The sequence below is a fragment of the Neoarius graeffei genome, chromosome 1 (assembly GCF_027579695.1).
Source record: "Neoarius graeffei isolate fNeoGra1 chromosome 1, fNeoGra1.pri, whole genome shotgun sequence".
Classification (NCBI taxonomy): domain Eukaryota; kingdom Metazoa; phylum Chordata; class Actinopteri; order Siluriformes; family Ariidae; genus Neoarius; species Neoarius graeffei.
This window is the reverse complement of record NC_083569.1, coordinates 49,183,042-49,198,539: the sequence shown is the minus strand read 5'-3', so window position 1 is coordinate 49,198,539 and position 15,498 is coordinate 49,183,042. Positions and strand designations below refer to the sequence as shown.

General features: G+C 39.0%; 1 protein-coding gene across 1 annotated transcript in view; it reads right to left on the bottom strand.

The window, feature by feature from the left end:
- The window catches only part of chchd7 (coiled-coil-helix-coiled-coil-helix domain containing 7), a 32,057-nt gene that overhangs the window by 15,984 nt on the left and 575 nt on the right, over nt 1–15,498 (bottom strand). Inside the window, exon 2 of the mRNA XM_060933094.1 lies at nt 613–701. Coding sequence (XP_060789077.1) covers nt 613–672 — 60 coding nt within the window. The 5' untranslated portion in view covers nt 673–701. The remainder of the gene's footprint in view (nt 1–612; nt 702–15,498) is intronic.

Sequence of the window (15,498 nt, the reverse complement as noted above, 5' to 3'; positions counted from 1 at the left end):
TGCACCATAATGGGGAATTGGATAGTTTTTTTTTTTTATCATTACAGTTAAAAAGTTTGAGTTTTATTGACAAATTATGAATATTTAAAGCATAATTATCATAACTACACCTGCTTTTTGGTAAACTTTTTTAATCACTTTCCTTTCATTGAACTAATAAATACATAGTGATAAAAAGGGTACGGTCAGGACAAGTGAAAAAATCTTGCTACTTGTCCGAGTGGATTAAAAAGTTAACCGTCGAGCACTGCATTCATCAAATTTTTTTTTTTTTTATCTTTAATTCAAATTTATTGTGCAACTTACAACTAATTTACAATGGCAGCTTGTAAATATGAATCAGCAAAGCCATTCTGAGAAGAAGGGAAATACGAGGAGAAGAGGAGAGGGGAAAACAAACAAAAACAACCAACAAGCAAATAAACAAACTAGAGGAAATAAAACAACAACAAAAGAGCTTCCAAAAAAAGAGAATATGCTGCATTTCGTTGTAATTATTTTTGAATCTTGGTTGGCATGATATTTAATCTGAACTACAATGCATTTTAAAACAAACAGCTGAAAGTTTGATATGAGAAAAAGAAACATGCGAGGCTATACTCATAACCTGACCTCTATACAGGGGTTACTGTCTGCATTCCGAACTTTTCCAGCACTCGACTTGGTGCTCATCCTTCAGACGCATCCGTGGTCCGTGTGTGCTGAAATACAGGAGTTGTGGTCAGAATGAGAGACGGCATATTTACATACAATTCCAGTATCGTACACAAAGTGTCACTTTCGATCTATGCTTTGCAAAGCAACATGCTGCCGGAGGTGAAACCAGCCGAGTCGCTGCAAATTTCTTTTAAGAAGCATTAAAAAAAGAAGTCTTATGTGATTTTATGGTCTTCTTTAGAAATTATCATGAAGATCAGTTACATGCAAATTTGATATGGATTTTTTTTTTTTTTTGCCATATATACACATTTGCAGGGCTGGAAAAAACAGGTGTAGTACAACCAGTTTCTATAGAAAAGGTTTCAACTTCCTACTTCCTCACTCTCTCCATAACCTGTTGAAAAAATAAATCCTGTAGGCAGAGTGAGATACACAGGTAGAGTTTTCTGTGATGTACTGTAAACAATCTCCTACAAGTAACATTTGCTCCTGTTCCAGTGATGAGCAGCAAAGCAGACGCACTCCTGACCATAAACCCACAAGCAGCTCTAATAGACTTTACACACGTTATGTTATTACTACATAATAACTTTGCGCCATATGACAAACATGCTAACGTCTGTGGAAATCGACAGTACGAATCAAAACTTTGGGCACACCCACATATAGAAGGAACTTTTATTTATTTTCCACATTTTAGACGAACTGTGAAGACAAATATGAAAGTGCACGTTTGTATTTATGCACTCACCAAAAACAAGCCACAAACGTCTTATCGTCTTATAAATGTCAAGCCACAAACAGCTTCCGACATTTACACTACCGTTCAAAAGTTTGGGGTCACCCAGACAATTTTGTGTTTTCCATGAAAAAAGTCACACTTATTTACCACCATAAGTTGTAAAATGAATAGAAAATATAATCAAGACATTTTTCTGGCCATTTTGTAGCCTAGTAAACTAGATCCACCCGCCTAGCGGCCAAAAATATTTTTGCCTACGAGTGGGTCTAGCCTCGCACCATATCAACAAAACACCCGGGCATCAAATCGTGCCCGCCAATCACAACGCAAGGTTTTTGTTTGGATTCTTTGGACGGGCTTTTGCAGGAGTGACGACAAAGCTGCGCGACGCTGGAGAAAGCGCAGCAGGAAAGATGGCTACGGCTAGTGAACAGCGTGCGTTTGACTCCGCTTTGGAATCAGTTTTAGAAGAATTAGACTTGGAGTTTTCGTTGAAACATGAGCAGGAAGAGGCTCTCCGCTCATTCCTTTTCAAGAAGGACGTTTTCGCTGTTTTGCCGACCGGCTCTGGCAAAAGTCTGATCTACCAGCTGGCTCCGCTCGTAGCCAAAAGGATGGGCTAGTTTGTGCAGTACGAAGAATTAATAAACAGCTTTGAAACATTACTTTTTGATTGTTTCTTATTTTCCCGTTATTTTAAATTTAAGGGAAATTATTTCACCAAACACCACTAAATAAAAACTCTCAAAAACAGTTTAAGCAAACCCTTGAAAAACACTTGGAAAAAAAATGAGTGTTTGTGGTACAGACTCCAAACTTGTGGTCATTATCTCCAAACTTCTTAATATCTAGAACCTGTTTATTAATTAATACGCATTTTGAAAAATTATTTATTTCAAGGCCTCCCCCACTGCTTTCTGTCGCTCTGACTACGTCACAGTCACTGTTGCGCTGATTGGTCAGAGCGTTGGCCTATACGCACAGAGACAGTTTGAAAGACAGTGGGTTGTTCCTCCCACACCCTTCGGAAACATTTACGACCGAGACCAAACTAAATATTCACATTTAGTCTGGCTTGCCAGGCTAGCCATTTTGAGCATTTAATCGACCCCACAAATGTGATGCTCCAGAAACTCAATCTGCTCAAAGGAAGGTCAGTTTTATAGCTTCTCTAAAGAGCTCAACTGTTTTCAGCTGTGCTAACATGATTGTACAAGGGTTTTCTAATCCTCCATTAGCCTTCTGAGGCAATGAGCAAACACATTGTACCATTAGAACACTGGAGTGAGAGTTGCTGGAAATGGGCCTCTATACACCTATGGAGATATTGCACCAAAAACCACACATCTGCAGCTAGAATAGTCATTTACCACATTAGCAATGGATAGAGTGCATTTCTGATTAGTTTAAAGTGATCTTCATTGAAAAGAACAGTGCTTTTCTTTCAAAAATAAGGACATTTCAAAGTGACCCCAAACTTTTGAACGGTAGTGTATTTTGGAATTAAGTTTTATTTTTCAAAAATTATTTTGGTCATTTTTCACTTTTGTGATGAATGATGCATGTTTTCCTCCTCGAACAGTGAAGTATACAGTCTGTGTTGCATATGTAACAAGTGAATATGTCTGTATGTTGGCTTATCTAAAGCAAATACTTTTATCTACAGTGTAACTCGTTTAAGCCAAGTGTGTTTATTCTGATGCCGTGTGCAGTCATGATGATTACACATCGTTCTGTAAACTGAGAAGCAACTCGTAGTTGAGAATTAGGAATTTAGGGCGGTACGGTGGTGTCGCACGGTCGCTTCACAGCAAGAAGGTTCTGGGTTTGAGCCCAGCGGCCGGCGAGGGCCTTTCTGTGCGGAGTTTGCATGTTCTCCCCGTGTCTGCGTGGGTTTCCTCCGGGTGCTCCGGTTTCCCCCACAGTCCAAAGACATGCAGGTTAGGTTAATATGGGACGGCCTTGGGCTGAGGTGCCCTTGAGTGCTGTTAGCATGGCTGCCCACTGCTCTGGATGTGTGTGTGCGCGTGCTCATTGCTCACGTGTGTGTTCACTGGGTTAAATGCAGATAGGAATTTCACAAGTGTGTGATGAATAAAGTTGTTGTTCTTTTATCTACGGCGTTTAAAGCCAAGTGTGCAGTCATGATGATTACATGTCACTCTGTAAACTGAGAAGGAACTTGTAATTGAGAAGTAGGAATTTCAAGTCAAGGGGGTGTTTTCTTTGGCTGTTACTGGCTGGAGATTGGAAATTACAAGCTGTGGCCTTGAGTTGAACACAGCATTACATCTTGCTTCTTTTCCAGGCCGATGCAGCAGCGCTTTAGTCCTTCAGTCTGTCCAGGTCTCCCACCTGTACACTCTGCTCAAACTGATCAGCTTCCAAATAAATAAATAAATAAATAAATAAATCAACTTTCATGCTATTACCACCGTAAATGCCATCATACCCTTCATCTCATAAATTGCCAACTATCCAAGCCGAGTCTCTGCCATAACTGTGTTGCATTCTGGGACTTGAAGTCCCATATTCTCCACTACTTTTACACCGGATTTGTCATTAATATGAGGCTGAACATTGCTGAAAACGGTGAGTGAGAAAAGAAGCCCTTGGCACCCTATTTATTTATTTGAGTGCAAACTGGGCGGCACAGTGGTGTGGTGGTTAGCGCTGTCACCTCACAGCAAGAAGGTCCGGGTTCGAGCCCCGTGGCCGGCGAGGGCCTTTCTGTGCGGAGTTTGCATGTTCTCCCCGTGTCCGCGTGGGTTTCCTCCGGGTGCTCCGGTTTCCCCCACAGTCCAAAGACATGCAGGGTTGCAAGGAGAAAGCCACTGCTGTCCAAAAAGAACATTACTGCTCGTCTGCAGTTTGCTAAAGATCACGTGGACAAGCCATAAGGCTATTGGAAAAATGTTTGTGGATGGATGAGACCAAACTAGAACTTTTTGGTTTAAATGAGAAGCGTTATATTTGGAGAAAGAAAACCACTGCATTCCAGCATAAGAACCTTATCCCATCTGTGAAACATGGTGGTGGTAGTATCATGGTTTGGGCCTGTTTTGTTGCATCTGGGCCAGGACAGCTTGCCATCCTTGATGGAACAATGAATTCTGAATTATACCAGCGAATTCTAAAGGAAAATGTCAGGACATCTGTCCATGAACTGAATCTCAAGAGAAGGTGGGTCATGCAGCAAGACAATGACCCTAAGCACACAAGTCGTTCTACCAAAGAATGGTTAAAGAAGAATAAAGTTAATGTTTTGGAATGGCCAAGTCAGAGTCCTGACCTTAATCCAATCGAAATGTTGTGGAAGGACCTGAAGCGAGCAGTTCATGTGAGGAAACCCACTAACATCCCAGAGTTGAAGCTGTTCTGTACGGAGGAATGGGCTAAAATTCCTCCAAGCCGGTGTGCAGGACTGATCAACAGTTACCGGAAATGTGTAGTTGCAGTTATTGCTGTATAAGGGGGTCACACCAGATACTGAAAGCAAAGGTTCACATACTTTTGCCACTCACAGATATGCAATATTGGATCATTTTCCTCAATAAATAAATGACCAAGTATAATATTTTTGTCTCATTTGTTTAACTGGGTTCTCTTTGTCTACTTTTAGGACTTGTGTGAAAATCTGATGATGTTTTAGGTCATATTTATGCAGAAATATAGAAAATTCTAAAGGGTTCACAAACTTTCAAGCACCACTGTATATAAAAAAGATATTTTGTACTAAATATAAGTCTATGCAAAACTAATTTTAAATAAAAACTATGTTTTGTTAACTTAATACCACATACCGATTATTATTATTATTTTTTTTTTTTTATTTTAATAAATAATCATCTGTGTGTCGCTAATTGTGGAACGGTGCCGATAACTGTGGACAAAGGCGTCAATAATTGCGGAACGGTGCCAATAACTGTGGACAAAGGCGTCGATAATTGTGGAACGGTGCTGATAACTAGGGATCGACCGATATGTTTTTTTTCTTGGCCGATACCGATTATTATGGAATTGGGATGCCGATAACCGATATGTGCAACCGATAAATGTAAACATTATAATTCACATGAAATTAAACATAGCACACACTGACACAGACCTTCATATCCATGAAATGTATGTTTAATTGTAAAATTGAACATGAAATTTTGTGCAGGGAGATGCCAGCAGCATTTGTACAATAAAGTCAAACATTAGTTAGAATAAAATGAGAAATAAAATAATAATAAAATAAATATTCACCAATAAAAAAAAGTAAATCACTCCCTACTATATTACAGCTCACCATTTTCAGTGGAAAATAAATGAAAATACACTCTGGATTCTTTTACACTAAGAACTAAGTAAGACTTACCAACTTCAAGTAGTTTTTAAATAACAAAATCAAGTGTAGGGAGCTGCCTGCAGCATTTTTTAAAAAGTAAAATCAAACATAAAGTAGGCTATCACTCCCTATTATGTAACAACTTAACAAGTAACCATCTACGGCTCTGCTCCTTTAAGAGTATATCGCTTTCCGAATCAGAAGCGCTAGCGAGGAGAATCACTTGCGCAAGAATTATAAATACTCACATTACAGCGCAATGTGAAGTAGCATAAGAACATTTAAGTCAAGAGTTTAATTGATGTATTTCGTTCATTACCGTTTATCCAAGCAAGTGCGCATCCACGACACAATTAATTACTGAGCCCACAACAAGCGTCCTGACAAACTCCCTACAGTATTACACAGCCTACTAGCACCAGATCACACCTGGCTTGTTTAAATGTTCAAACAGCGCTTTATAAAGTTACCTAACATATACAAGTGCAATGCGCTTTTTGAGCACGAGTCACATCATGAAGTTTACTCATCACCATAACAAATAGCCAGTAGGCTTGCGCTAGCCTACAGAACACAAACACTACGTTTTATTTGGTCTTCCCTTGACCACCTCTCTGTATGGCTGTCATTCTACTGTTCGAGTAGAACTACTGACACATTCACAACGTTTCCAGACGGGGATTTAAAAATGACTGCAGCCTACGTTATGCTGGGGACTGCTTACAACATTACATGTAGTTTCAGCGAGACTAGTTGGTTGTAGGCTAATTCAAGTGCTTCCTTCCGTAAGCCAAGTTTGCCTGGCTACACAGATGCAAATGGACAATTTTAACGAGTAGTAGATGAAGAATGTAAACATATAATGATGTTGTGCTTTTGCAACTTGTGTGTTTGTGACTTATTGCGGCAAAAGCAGCGTGTCCTTACCTTGAAGTGGGATCTACTTCTGCCCAAGTGCCCATACGGCCGCCTTGAAACAGTTCACAGCGTTTAGCTACACGTGTTGATTGGCTATATCCCTTATGCCGCTTCTGCCCGAGTGCCTGTACGGCCGCCTTGAAACAGTTCACAGCGGTTAGCTACGCGTGTTGATTGGCTGTATCCCTTGTGCCGCTTCTGCCCGAGTGCCCGTACGGCCGCCTTGAAACAGTTCACAACAAATCAGATGTTGTGGTGAGCGGGACCGTGTTCTTGAACTCGGAGAGGCGAGTGCAGGAAAGGACGTGCAGCGACAGTCACGTTAGGAACGAAATGGCTGCAAAAAGGCATGTTATCGGCATATCGGTGGAAATTATGGCCGATACCAATAACCCTAAAAATGCAGAATACTGGCCCAATATATCGGCCAGGCCGATTATCGGTCGACCCCTACCGATAACTGTGGACAAAGGCGTCGATAATTGCGGAACGGTGCCGATAACTGTGGACAAAGGCGTCGATAATTGTGGAACGATGTCGATAACTGTGGACAAAGACGTTGATAACTGTGGACAAAGGCGTCGATAACTGTGGAGCAGTGTGACATGATCTGATACGCCAAGTAATCAGGAATCAACTCTTTTTTTTTTTCTTCTCTCCAGTGCAAGTTTGAGTAACTATTTATGCACAATTTATGTATTGAAATTCTTTTCTACTTTTGCAACGGCCAAAAGACTGTTGTCGATAATTGCAGCCGCCACTCTCCTACACTTTAAGCAAACGGAATTCATACCAAACATTGACTTTTTCATTTATTACTGTTTACTGCTCTTTATAGTTTATGTAGAAATGTTTAATTTCTTTGCAGGTGTCTAAGACTTTTGCACAGTGCTGTATTTTCCAGGGTATTTGTACAAGTAAGAAAGTTAAAAAAAAAAAAAAAAGGCCTATAGAGATCTTGCATGTGATGTCACAGCCGATCCAGGTTGTGACAGACGCCATCTTGTAGGTCAAACGCCATATTCCGCCTTCTACTTCTACTTCTGCTTTTACTTCTACCTTTTCTTCTGGAAAACCCTACTATATACAATTCTACTACAACGGCTGCGGCTACAAGCTCTCCCTACCTGTGCACGTTTATGTTTTTTGTGTGTATTTTTGTGTGTTGTTCGTCTGTACCGGACTTCAATATCCACTACAACCGTATGGACTTACTGGACATTGGTTTCCAGCAGAAAATGACGGTTTGTAGCGATTTCCATCGCATGCACAACATTCCGGACGAGAAAAAAAAAAAAAAAAAAACATTCCGGACGAGACCAGATTGCGAGACCAGCGGGGTCTCCGTGGATTGTTATTGTAAGCAAAGTGAAGGAGGCGGCGCCGGGAGCCGAAGCAAAAGCGAGGCTACAGGCAGAGCCGGCCTGTTGACTAAGCTCAGAAAACAGCTACTCAAATCTCCACTGCCAAGCCTCTACCTCTCCAACGCCACATCCATGTAAACAAGACGGACGATTTGGAATTACCTTATTCTATTCTATAATCGGCTGGTCAGTGCTATACTCAATACTTAAGTGACTTACCCATCCAGTGAGGATCATTTTCTTGTTTACAAGATGCCACATCTGAGTCGCTGACAAATCCTGAATTTCTGTAAAGAAAACTGTCCAGAGATTTATAAGCACGCAGTGCTTCACCACTGAACAGCGAGAGAAAGTTGATGAGGTAATCATACACGTCCGGGTATTCCGTTGGCAGTTCAAAATCCGGTCGTGAAAACTCCGTCCGGAAAGCCATAAGGGTCACAAATCTGTAGATCGTTTATTTTAGACATGTATCTAGTTATCTGTTCATTAGAAAAATGAGCCGTGTAGTCCGTCGGTTGAAATTGATCCATTCTGTACACGAGTGCAGCAGTATTCAGCGGTGTTTTTGACCGACACGATGGCGGTTGTGTACTTTCCGGTCACGTGACTGCAAGATCTCTATTGCACCTTTAATGTGTTCCAGGGTGGAATTTGTTTTTTAATGAGTCTTTAAGAAATGTCCCATACATGTCAAGTTATACAGTTTCCTCGTATTTTGTACGGGAAAATGCAATTTTTTGGCTAACACGGCATATATTGATTTTCATACGGGAAAATTACGTTTTGTATCAGAGATTTTTTCCGTTACTCTGAGAAAATTTTCTTAGCATCCACCATTTATTTTTTCAAACATGCATGCCCAATGAAACAACTATTTTCGATTTATGTGGTTTTATAGTTGCACGTGGTTTTCTCAGTCCTTTAAGTACATCGGCTCGGACTGCCTAGACTTCTGTAATGGCTGCAGAAGTTATGTTCTGCCAATTTCTCGTGGAACACAACATCCCCCCCGACTGTGGCAGACCATTTTTCGCAGCTAGCAAAAAAAAAAAGTTTCCCCATTCAAAGACTGCACAGGTAAGCATTTGTGGGGGGTTTTTTTTCAAGTTTTTACTGTTTGCATGTAGGAAAGCTTCCTCCATTATGATGATAATTTAGGGAGGCGATACTGGGAGTCGCCGTTTATACAACGGCAACTGTAGTTACCCAGCGATTTCTGGTTTCGCTTCCCTCAACATTTTGATTGCTGATAGACATTATATGTAGACACAGATGACCAACACTCATTACTATCATCAGTCGTCAGTAAACTGGAAAAAGTATTGAATGAAGATTAAATGGTGGTAACGACCGTTGGTAACCTGGCTCTAAAATGTGTAGTAGGGGATGGAAGCAATTTAACACCAGCTACATGTTTGCCGTGCTCTGAATTTCTTTTATTGACCAGGAAAATAATAGCTGTATATTGGGGAAAGGTCTTCGATGTAAAATCTGCTCTGGGTGTTGCCAGGTTTCCAATGCTGAAACAACTTTTTACTGCTTTGTTGCGCCTCCCACATAGCAATGCAGATAGTGAGAGGGCTTTTTCATTGGTTAGGAAAATTCATACTGAGGACAGAAAATATCTGGCTGCAGACACATGAACTGCATATCTGCAAATTAAAATGAACTGTGATGAGGAGCTACAACTGCTACCCAAGCAGTGATATTATAGCTCGTGCCAAATCTGCAATATCTTTGTACAACACAGAACACTCCAAAAAGGAATACGATTCAAATTCTTGTTATAAATTACTGGGAAGATTTTCAATTTAACTTCATAATTTATTAATATTTTCACTTATCCTTGTTTACATAATATACTTGATGTGGTTCAGTCATCTTTAGTTGGATCTAACACTGCTTGTGGTGTCGACACTTTTTTCTCAAATGGAACTTTTACTAATTGTTAGACATGATTATATATAATTTATTACATGTAACCTACTATTTTAATTCACATACATACTTAGTGCTGCTGTTATATTTCAAGTAATTTTCTTTGGTGGAATGTAATATTGTAGGTGATGTCAACACTTGTCAAACAGAACTTTGTGTAATTTTTATGAACTATTTAATATTAATAAATTTTATTTGCAAAATTTACATCAATAATTCTGGTATTACTGATACAATGTATATTAAATAATTAAGTTTATAGTTCAGTCAGTCATTCTCTTTAGTAGATAATTGTTTACTTGACTGGACATATAGTCCTTTTTAATTCAGTTGTTTTCTCTGGGATCTAAAATTGCTTTTTATTCAGTACATGCTTATTTGATCCCTTTAACTTGATGCAGTGTGATGAATATGCCTATTACAATAGGAGTGCATCATGTGGAATAAAACAATCGGTGCTTTGGATTATATATTGGGTCATTCCATGCCAAATCAACAAATATCTGACAAATTTATGCTTGACCATCTCAGATTTCAATGAAATTTGGACGGCTCAGAGATGCTATTAAAAGAAGTTAATCCCCAAAATTTGAGCTTCCTATCTCCAACGGTTTCAGAGATACAGGCATTTGAATTTTTCGATTTTTTTGTTTTTTGCTCAAAACATACATATTTCAAAGTGTAATATAATCTTTATTATGCAAGATAGAAACCTAAAATTTTGCACAGAGAGACTCAATGTCTTGTACTACAAGCTTCAACTTAGAATTTCAATGGTCATTGTATATTAAATGGTGATTTTAACAAGGAAATTAAAAAGACAAATTTTGCATTTTTTGCATTTTTAACTCATTCTGGAAGCTTGCCTGTGGCAGTAATGCTTAAACTAAGAATGTTATTCAAATCTACACAGAAATATCTACCAATTTCAGTTTTACCAAGTCTCCACTATTCCTAGTTTGTCTGTAATAGGGTTTTGAAATTCGCCGATTTCTAAAACATGCCATTTTCAGTAGCAAGAAATCCAATGTGGGATAGCAGTTAGGAACTTGTAAATTTTTTTCAGTAATCCCCAAGACCCATATTTTATATTTCCAAATTTTTGTTCTGTGTCTCTCAAGTATTTTTAAACTACAGGGGTTTAAAAAATCCATTTTCACCAAATTCGAATTTTTGATATATTTTCATATAACTGATATTTGAGGGTTAATAAATGCTTCAATAAGGCTCAAGTAGGTTAGGAGACATGTTTCTTCCTCAATTTTAAATAAGATTTCAATTAATGCTCAGTATTAATTATTTGTAAATTGATTTTAATCTAAGACTGTGTAACATTAGCAATCAATGACCAGCTATTGTGTACCAGTCAACAGCCAGCCTTATCAATATCAACACAGCACAATAGGTGTCCTTTGATACCAGAACAGGTGGCTCATATCTTATAGTTTTAGAGTCTGTAAACTGCATACTTGTTCAGATAACATTATATTGCTTGGATTATATTAAATACATTGTAATACAGAGCACTAAGAAAAATTACCAATGTTATTCACTGAATGTGCTTCTTTGCAAGGATTGGATATTTTGAATAGTTGACTAGGGAATTTAATTGTAGTTGCTTTCAATTTGAGATCAGTATGAATGAGTTTGTTCTTAGACATCTAGAAATGGCTGAACTTCCTCCCTGTTCTATAGGAATTGGACTAAAGAAAGATTCTGACTACCATAAACTAACATACAACAGAAACTGTAAGTTAAATACACTCTCTCAGTTACACAGTCTTAGATTAAAATCAATTTACAAATAATTAATACTGAGCATTATTTGAAATCTTATTTAAAATTGAGGAAGAAACATGTCTCCTAACCTACTTGAGCCTTACTGAAGCATTTATTAACCCTCAAATATCAGTTATATGAAAACATATCAAAAATTCGAATTTGGTGAAAATGGATTTTTTAAACCCCTGTAGTTTAAAAATACTTGAGAGACACAGAACAAAAATTTGGAAATATAAAATATGGGTCTTGGGGATTACTGAAAAAAATTTACAAGTTCCTAACTGCTATCCCACATTGGATTTCTTGCTACTGAAAATGGCATGTTTTAGAAATCGGCGAATTTCAAAACCCTATTACAGACAAACTAGGAATAGTGGAGACTTGGTAAAACTGAAATTGGTAGATATTTCTGTGTAGATTTGAATAACATTCTTAGTTTAAGCATTACTGCCACAGGCAAGCTTCCAGAATGAGTTAAAAATGCAAAAAATGCAAAATTTGTCTTTTTAATTTCCTTGTTAAAATCACCATCTAATATACAATGACCATTGAAATTCTAAGTTGAAGCTTGTAGTACAAGACACTGAGTCTCTCTGTGCAAAATTTTAGGTTTCTATCTTGCATAATAAAGATTATATTACACTTTGAAATATGTATGTTTTGAGCAAAAAACAAAAAAATCGAAAAATTCAAATGCCTGTATCTCTGAAACCGTTGGAGATAGGAAGCTCAAATTTTGGGGATTAACTTCTTTTAATGGCATCTCTGAGCCCTCCAAATTTCATTGAAATCTGAGATGGTCGAGCATAACCTCTTGTTGATTTGGCGACCCTATTGGAATTTTTTCTCGTGTATAAAGGGCACATCTTGGGTATATTTAGGAGCAAGATCAATGTAATTCTCCTATTTTATATTCAACTTTGGTCAGATATCTGTCACATTTTGCACAATTTTTTTAGCTTGTGCAATACCAGAAAAATTCAGTTGAAATCAAGCCATTTGAGGTGAATTGGTCCACCTTTGAAAAAACTTGGCATTTGGATTTCCCGCCAAACATTGATTTTCATGACGTCATGTGCGGGACGCCTCCCTCTGAATTCTACGTCAGCGCTGGTTTGTTTATGAGAAAACGACCTGGTGGTTTTCTGCAAATTTCTTCAACGTTTTCATGTAATTATTAAAATGGTTAACAGATGTATCGTAGGAGGGTGTAGCAACACCAATCTTGATGGGATTAGTACTCATCGTTTTCCAAAAGACCGGACAATGAGAGAGAAATGGGAGCGCTTCGTGTGAGGCTCCCAGAAAAACTGGCAACATGCAACAGACCACAGCATCATATGCAGGGCTCACTTCATAAAGCCTGATGACTTTGAGAATTATTTGCAGTGGGAAACGGGCTTCAAGAAGCAACTTGATCTGAAAAAAGACGCAGTTCCATCTGTTAGAATGCCCAAAGCAACACCGCCTCCATCTGTGTCAGCATCACCAAAGGAGCCAGCCGTGTTCGTCTCCCCTGACAGAAGGCAAAGTGCCGCATCCACTGAGACCCTCGAAGCCAAGGACCAAGCAGAGCCGAGAAAAAGGACAAGAAAATCAGCGATTCACAAGTTGACTGTTGCCAGGGTAAGAAATGAGAGACTATACTCTAAATTAGGTGTTCCTGTGTTTGTGTGGTACACGGATAATGTTATTCATTGATGCACACAAAAGTAAACAACACGAAAGCTCTGGGCGATAATACACTTACTTCACATGTATCAAGGGACATGCGTGTCAGGGCTTGAGATCTTGGGACCTGTCAAACACATTAAATGTATATACAACCCTGCTTAGCCGATTCCATGTGTGTAGCTTATGAAATCTTTCTCCTACAGTAGCCAGTACTCTTCTAAATGAAGAAATATATAAATACATAATATTTTTTAGTGGTCCAAATCCTGCGCTCTGATTGGCTGGCGAGCGGGTCCGTATTCTACGGGACGATCCCGGTTACGGACCTCTGGCGACTCGCTCGTTCACAACAACAACAAACATAGTAGCATTTTTTGTCAACATTTATCTTTTTTTTATAAGATTTATTTCTACGATTATCAAAAATCTTATAAATTTTTGCCAGCATTTCTCAGGAGAATAGCATTAATTTTACAGCATGGATAGTGATAATGACAGTGTTCACAGCGAAAGCGAGTTTTACTACCCTGAGGAAGAAGAAATAAAAGAAAAATTTTCAGGAGAAAGCTAAAAACTGTAATTTGCTAACGCCGAGCAAAAACATGGCTGAATCCTGAATGACTCCTATTTGTATAAATAGGGGACTACATAGGTGGCAAAATGTAGTTGTTTTCCTGCCATGGAAGTGCACTTGTATACCGAGGAGGAAGCCATTTGCATTACAGCCATGAATGAGGATTCAAAATGGTGGCTTGGCTCGCCTCGGTTTTCCCTTTCGGGCGCTCTTGTTTACTGTTAGAACTTGGTAAAGAAAAAAATAAATATATTATTTACCAGCTTAAGGTCGGCCCGTATGGTGAAATACCGTGACCTCGGCCTTAAATACTGACCTCGGCCCAGACGGCCTCGGTCAGTACTTTCAAGACCTCGGCCACGGTATTTCACGATACGGACCTCCCAGCTGGTAAATAACGTATGTAATTTTGAATTACTATTGAATACTTGAATCATCATCAAATCCAAACAGATGAAGCCCCAATTCTGACATCTGAGGTGCCCTTGAGCAAGGTACCGAACCCCTGACTGCTCCCCGGGCGCTCTGGTGTGGCTGCCCACTGCTCCGAGTGTGTGCGTGTGTTCACTGCTTCAGATGGGTTAAATGCAGAGGATGAATTTCAGTGTGCTTGAAGTGTGCATGTGACGAATAAAAGTTTCTTCTTCATCCGAAGGTGAAGTAACATTGCGCTCAGGTGACAATTCCATATTTCAGCGCAAAATCGCTCGCTGCTAAACTTGATCTACACGGGCTGTGCACTGAAACCGTGCAAGCTCGCGCAGCCTGCTCGCGCTTCCGCAGGTGACGTCACGAATCCGGCTCCAGACTCCCTTGGGATTTTTCCAGACATGTTTTGTTATTTTATTTTTTTCTGCTGTAGACAGATGGCCTTGTGCAAAATTACCCTCCTGGATGAGTGTGTAAAGGGACATACACTACCGTTCAAAAGTTTGGGGTCACTTTGAAATGTCCTTATTTTTGAAAGAAAAGCACTGTTCTTTTCAATGAAGATCACTTTAAACTAATCAGAAATGCACTCTATACATTGCTAATGTGGTAAATGACTATTCTAGCTGCTGGTTTTTGGTGCAATATCTCCATAGGTGTATAGAGGCCCATTTCCAGCAACTCTCACTCCAGTGTTCTAATGGTACAATGTGTTTGCTCATTGCCTCAGAAGGCTAATGGATGATTAGAAAACCCTTGTACAATCATGTTAGCACAGCTGAAAACAGTTGAGCTCTTTAGAGAAGCTATAAAACTGACCTTCCTTTGAGCAGATTGAGTTTCTGGAGCATCACATTTGTGGGGTCGATTAAATGCTCAAAATGGCCAGAAAAATGTCTTGACTATTTTCTATTCATTTTACAACTTATGGTGGGAAATAAAAGTGTGACTTTTCATGGAAAACACAAAATTGTCTGGGTGACCCCAAACTTTCATATAAAAAAAAAACAAAACACTAAATTGGTCCAGAATATGCACTTAAGGGCTCATGGGTGTATGTAAGGGAAAAGTACAGATTTTG